General features: G+C 41.9%; 1 protein-coding gene across 2 annotated transcripts in view; it reads left to right on the top strand.

Moving 5' to 3' along the window:
* The first annotated feature begins 2,970 nt into the window (after positions 1–2,970).
* EDAR (ectodysplasin A receptor) overlaps positions 2,971–6,827 on the top strand; it is a 65,344-nt gene continuing 61,487 nt past the window's right edge. For both annotated transcript variants that reach the window (XM_066176694.1, XM_066176693.1), the window contains exon 1: positions 2,971–3,043. In XM_066176694.1, coding sequence (XP_066032791.1) covers positions 3,011–3,043 — 33 coding nt within the window. In that variant the 5' untranslated portion in view covers positions 2,971–3,010. The remainder of the gene's footprint in view (positions 3,044–6,827) is intronic.

The following is a 6,827-nucleotide window of genomic DNA, read 5'->3' as shown; positions in this document are numbered from 1 at the left end:
CATCAAAATCAGGCACCATGCAGGGTCTCTAAGAGAAAGCAGCAGATCCAGCATGTCAGCCTCACAGGTGCCCTGCACCCCTCCTCTCCCAGACCTAGATATTTTCACAATGAACCAGGAGCCACAGCTGGGCTGAGCTACAGGAGTGTGCCCAGTATGGTGCAGGTCTCCCAGAGCTTGCATAAGGCTGTTTCTAATTTAGCTTTGGTGGAAGTCAGACTAAACAAACAAATGGGTATCTCTGCTGCAAATGTCTATGCATGGGGAAACACCAGGAGCAACTTTGAGGAGGCAGTGAGTGGTGCCCTTGGGGGTACAGCACATGGGAGAGGCACGTCCACATGTAGATGAGACATCTGGTTGCAGCTTGATGAGTGTACATATTTTCCACTCATTCCTGCCCACAATGTCACCTCTACCTCCTCTTTTAAAATGCAGCCTCCACAGCAGGGAAAGGCAGCACAGGTAAAAGAAAAAAAACCTAAAATCCCACAAACTTCTCTTTCCAACCAAGAGTGAAACCCCTCTTGTAGCAAATGAGTATCCAGATCCAAACCCTAGAATGAGTAGTAGGGTGAACCAAGAGTGAAACTCCTCTTGTAGCAAATGAGTATCCAGATCCAAACCCTAGAATGAGTAGTAGGGTGAACCAAGAGTGAAACTCCTCTTGTAGCAAATGAGTATCCAGATCCAAACCCTAGAATGAGTAGTAGGGATCTGAGGAGCTGGAAAGTTGAGGTCTAACATCTTGATTGGGTAAAACTACAACTAAATGCCTTTTTTCTTGCAGAAATGGGTGCTTGCCAAATCTCTAGTGTAACACAGAACACTTATTTCTTGTGCTGCAGAGCTCTAAGATATCAGACCTTCTATGTACTGCAGCACACAAATGCACTCAAAATGACAGAGCAATTTCTCATATTTATTCTCTTTGCCTCTACCCCCAGTGCCTGTAGAGGCAGATCCATGGCAGTGAGCACAGTCGTACCTTGTTGGAAGAAGGATGTGGTTAAATGTTCCCTGATTTTTTTTCTTTTTTTAACTGGAAAATGAGTCTGTTGGTGTGGTGCCAGTCAAATACAGAAATTTGAGAGAGCTGTGAAGCTCACTTGTTCACTGATGCTTCACTCGTAAGTTGTGTGCCTTATTAAGTTTCATTGCTGGTAAAATACCTTTTTCCTAGGCCTTTGCCCATTTAATACTGAATCTGTGCCTATAGCGAGCATCAGAGCATCAAGAGTTTTCTTCATCATATGTATAAAATTCAAATTTTCTTTGAAGTGTTTCTTAATACTCTTTTTGTGTTCAAGTAAAGCTGTCACTGAGTTCACTGAGGTTTGCCCACGCAAGTAGCAAAGGTTCTGTCCCCTTGAGATTACACAAGCCATTTTCTAGTAATTTGTCTGCTAAGGTGACAGATTTCCTTATTATAGCACTGAAAACAGGAACTTCACTGTCTTCTAACAGAAATGGCTTTGCGTATTTTTTGAAACAGAGCCAAAGGCACTGCTCTTGTCAGCTGGAGCTGCTGGCTGTTTGGTTGATCTGGACATGAGAATTATCTGCTTCCCCTTCCTCTTTTTTTGTTTTTGTTAATGAAGGCTTTATACCTGACTAAAATACATAGCTGCTGTGTTTTTCCCTTCAGGTCATGTTATCGGAAGCTTTGACTTGGGGGTGGGAGTAAAAAAGTTCACTTACTAAGTAAGATTAAAGAAATTAAAGGCTAAGGCTCATATTTAATTTTCCCTTGTAGATGTAATTTTTCAAGCAGTGACAGCATCAGAACCTTTTCAAGTTTTATAGCTATTTCACATTTGGCAGAAACAACAGGAAACCATCTGTAGCAAAGCAGGATTGTTGTAAGCATAATATTCAGTAATGAAAAAAAAAGATTAAAAGAAAACACTGTTATCTTTATGTGATAGCTTTGAAGGTGCAAAGAGCAGGATGCTTGCATTTGCTACTAACTTCATAAAAATCTTCTAGATGAGTCAGCCATGGAAAAAAATGATTATTTCAGCAGAAGGAATAAATCCAATAAGAAATTTGACTTTTGGTTTCTTGTTGAGATTTCCATGTTGATTGTAAAGATGCTTGTGGTAAGGAAACTGTATATGCCTGTTTTCTGTAAATTATAACTTACAATGGTGGAGCTTACGAGCACACACACAACTTCAAATAGTCACATTTTCCCACAAAGGGCAAGTAAGCTACTTGTGTTCTTAAGCTTTAACTCCAGGCCTGAAAGCCTTTTTTAGACGAGGGAAATAAAAATAAATTGTGGAGATTCAGATGGCTTGTACTGTCCTCCGTTCCCGTATGACAGGATGTTTTTGGTTTTGTTTTGCTGTGTTTTCTGTGCTGGAAAGGAGACTTCCTTAGAAAGTGCATACCCATCTCTTGAACGTAAAAAATACTTTTTGCTGAAACTTACTTTGTTAGTTGGGGTGTCACATCCCAAGGCTGCAGTTTCAGGGGTGCTCATGGTAGCCAATGAATACCTCTGAAGAGCATGGTCAGTCCTGTAAAGTTGTTACAGTGCAAATGTCCTAGTCAGAATGTCCATTTAAGAAAGGGAAAGAACCATTTTTTTCAAGTGTGTTCAAAAATCTAGCCTGGGCTAAACCTGTCCGTAATTTCTTTGTCACAGTGTTTCATATTTTAATGATCAGACCTAGTTTTATGATAGCATTTCACTGTGCAGAAGTCAAAATGTGTCAGGGAACTGCAATATCTTCTTGTTATTGATGTCTTAAATTATAGCTAGACACCCTGTTTTTCCAGTTTTTGAGGCAAGTTATGAAGGCTTTTTTTTTTTTTTTTTTTTAGTGCTGAGCTGATGAGACATTAAAGGTTTCTTTTTCAAATAGTTTGGCTGTTGGGTTGCTCCTTTCACTCACACCTGCCCCTTGACTTAGAAATCGTCTCCGCCTCTTCTGCATCAAACACTGAATTTACATAGGCACAAAGAAAGTGTGGAAGGCCAACAGCTCACGCCGTCATTAAGATGAGAATACAAGAAGAACAAAGCAGCACAATGGTAAGAGAAATCTAACAATACCGTGCCTTGCTGCGAGTCTGACTAACCAGGGCTTTCCCACAGGAGGGAAGGGTGCTGAGGATACCGCAGGATTAGCAGATGCATGCAGGGCTGCTGGCAGTGACTAAGCCAGCAACAGAGAGTGAGTCGAAGTTCTAGACATGAGTCAGGTTTTGAACTTGTTGTGGTTTGTAGCGGCTCAAAAGGCTTTGTATGGCATCACTGCCAGAGTCTGCCACTGCGAAGTGATGGGCTTACAGCTGGTAGAGCCACTGGCTGCTTTGGAAGGGAGTGCTTGCTTTCAACAGAACACTCTAGTTGAGCTCAACATCCGCAGCACAGCTTTGGCATTATTTTAATGCCTTTACCAAAGTGCTCTGCCTTATTAATTCAGTAAGATCTTGCTAATTATGCAAGCCTCCCTGGAGAATTTTAGAGATACTCAGAAGTAGCATCATAAAATTATTTTTTAAAATATATGAGACAAAAATAAGGCAAAAGCAGTGGAATGATATATGCGTTTAGCAGCTAAAGTAAAAAAAAAAATTCTCTGCATGCATGCCTTTTCTTCTGGAATTCTAAAACACAGAGGAAAGAAAATGAGAGGAAAGCATGATGTCTGGATTTGTTTTGTTTCTTCAGAACTTTCTGTTCGTGCCTTTTAAAACAGTTTGGCATAAAGATTTGAGTCCTCAGTCCTTATGTCATGGGTGTTTTTGCCATTTATTTTAACAAACTGTTGATGTGCTTTTATCTGCTGTTGCCTGTGCCTATGTCAGAGATGGACTAAAACTTAAAGAAAAGGTGCAATTGCTACACAAGCTGCTGAAACTGTATGAGTTTAATCAAAATAAGTGAAGGACATCTACTACTCCCCTTGCAAATCCAAGAGCAAAGACAGTGCTAACAGCTCAAATTTCCCAGAAATAGATGCAGAAGCTGCTCTCTGTGGTGTTTTCCATACCATTACTAATTCTAGATGGATTAATTTAACAAGAGGTGCACATAGACCTTTGCTTAGCTTCATAGGCATGTCCACTTTTGCAGAACAGATGCAAACTCAGAAACAATTCTGCTTAACTCTGCAATATTTTTCATCTGGAGTTTTCATGCTTTTTTGTAAATGTAGATGAAACACTTTTCCTTATTCACAGAAAAGCAATTAGTGCTGGGTGTTTGAAAAGTGCATAGAATAGCAGGCACTCTGAGTCTTTGATTCAGCAGCGCTCTGAGGTGAGAAGCAGATTCTGTTAGATCATCTTCAAGGACTTAATCCCAAGGAGGAACTTGGATGCCTAGCAGACAAGTCACTTCACATGCTCAGTCTGAAACTTAGGTACTAAGAAACCTTGCTTGCCTCCTCTTCACCGCAGAGGTACCTACATACCTCAACACCCACGTTTGTATCCAGTGAGTTCCTTGCATGCCTGAACGTGTGCTTCTGGTCATGCTTTACCTGGCTTGGCCTGTGCTGGATGAACAGACCCACACACCACAGTCAAGTCCTCCCTGAGAATGGTCACACTGTGACATGCTCAGGGAGCTCAGGTGGGCCGTCTGGACTCAACGTGTTTCTCAGCCTGTGGAGACTTCAGCTGTTTTACTCACAACAGTGCCCCCAGCCCCAGCTCCTGTGCATTCCAAGAGAGGTATCTGTCTGTCTATCTCTTTTTTTTAAAAAAAACTGTTACATTTTCCCAGGGATAAGTGACAATTTGGAGAGCAAAAGAAAAATAATACTGCCAGGTGATGGCTAGGGTGTCCATAGACACTTACCAAAGTGTGTGGAGATGTAGGCTCTGGGTAATAATATAAGATATCTAAATTTAGCTCAGAGTAAGAACTGGAGCCCAGTTTCCAAACCCTGACCCAGGTGGTTCCCCAGTCACTAGGTTTGGGAGTCATGTGTCTGAGTGAAAAGGAGACAAAAACTGTCTCATGCAAAACAGAAAAGCTGCAAGAGGAGGGAGCTGGACAAACCTAAGGGAGCCTGTGTAGCCATGCTGCCTGGCCAGGGGCTCTGAACAGCTCCCTCTCCATGGAGCCCACACTGCCAGCCCCAGCGACTTAGAGGCAAGATTTCCAAAATTGTGTTCAAATAAAGGAGGATCCTGGCAGGTGGAGGTGTTTGGCCTTGTGTTGCCCTGTAGATGATGAGGGTATTAAGTGCAAAGGTATGAAGCAGTGGTAGGAAGGGTTCCATAGGCTGGAATTTGGAGGGAGTCTGGAGGACTGTATGGCAAAGCCTTGTCAGATTTGTAAGCCCTGCCAGGGTCATGGCCAAGGCATTTTGAAGATTCCTATTTTGAAATATCTCTTCCCAAACTCTGGCTGTAGCAAGGATGCTGCTACCTTCTGTGCCTGCTGTGGAGCACAGAGTCCATTATGGCATTGTTTCTGTTGTGAATCTGGCCTGATCCCCAGTGAAGTAGGAAACTTTCCTGGGAAAAATGCTAGACATTAGTCTGGGCTAGTTAGAAATGGCTAAGAGGCAAATAGCAGCAGGAACACTAGCATGCATGAAGGATGATTTCTGATGTATTGGTTTCTTGTGGCCAATAGCGAGCTCCAGCTGAAGCTCTTCCCACTGGGACATTTGCAAAGACCTTGCTGCCATGTGTATTTATCAGTAGCTCACTAGGCACCCTTGTCACATGCTGTACTGCACCATGAAACCTTTGGGGTCTGCAGGGGAAAGGGGCTGGGGGTGCACAATTAGGCTGTGTGGGAAGTGTGTGGGAAATTGCTTCATGGCCACACAATGCCCATTTGCTTTGGAATCCACTCAAAATTTGGGTAAATACACACAGTTTAAAAAAAACCAAAACCACGAAGTAGCGCTCCTGCAAATATCCAATAACCCCATGGCTTTGGCACTCTCTTGAGATGCAGGTGTTGGAAATTCACCTCCCTGTTCCAAATTAAACAGAGGGAGTATTTGATGTTGTCCCATTTTACTCAAAAATGTGTCATACACCTGCACCAATAAATTCATCTGTGGAAACCATGTACTGCTCGGAAATGTGCTGACCATGCCCTGTAATCAAGACTTCAGTGCTTACCAAAGTTATAGCAATACATTTTAATCTATTAAAGAACAATTATTCAGAGTGCAAGCAGAGAACACAGCAGAGATTTAGGAGAAAGATGTTGCAGGGCAAACTTCAGTGAAGGGGTAATAGGTGGTATCAGTGTGGTCATCTTAGCTTTATATTTCCAGGCTTTTGAGTGGTTTTGAAGTTTAAATGTTCTACAATAACCATAGAATTTTCTGAACACTGACATTTGTATTGTAAACTAATTGTTTTTAGGTTGAGAAACTGCTGACTGAGCTAATGTACCTTTGCCTTAGAAGGCACACTAACTTCAGCTGCTGATACTGCTTTGGGAATGGGAACAGCATAGTTTGATCTTTATGTTTAAAGTTACTCCCTTTCGGAGAAGTTTGCTTTATTGGGCACATAAATTAGGGAGAGTCATTTTGCATCTCTGTATACAGTTTTGACTTCTTCCTACAAGAAGAATACATGTGTGAGAAATAAACAGGACATCAGGGATTCAGGTGAGGAGCTTTATATATGTAACAATCTGGGCAAGAAAAATGCACAGAACCGATTCCATGCAGACAGGCAAACAACCCAGTCGTTGTTTCCTCAAGGCTTTAAACTTATGTCACCATGAGGTGCTAAGAGATGGGGCAGTCTTATGGTGGGGTTTTTTTGGTTTTGTTTGGTTTTGGTGTGGGTTTTTTTTGTTTGGGTTTTTTTTTGTTTGTTTGTTTTTT

This window comes from Chamaea fasciata, unplaced genomic scaffold (genome assembly GCF_029207755.1).
Source record: "Chamaea fasciata isolate MVZ Bird 193981 ecotype frontalis unplaced genomic scaffold, bChaFas1.0.hap1 SCAF_2, whole genome shotgun sequence".
Lineage (NCBI taxonomy): Eukaryota > Metazoa > Chordata > Aves > Passeriformes > Sylviidae > Chamaea > Chamaea fasciata.
The sequence above is the reverse complement of the archived record's forward strand: the minus strand, read 5'-3'. Positions and strand labels throughout refer to the sequence as shown.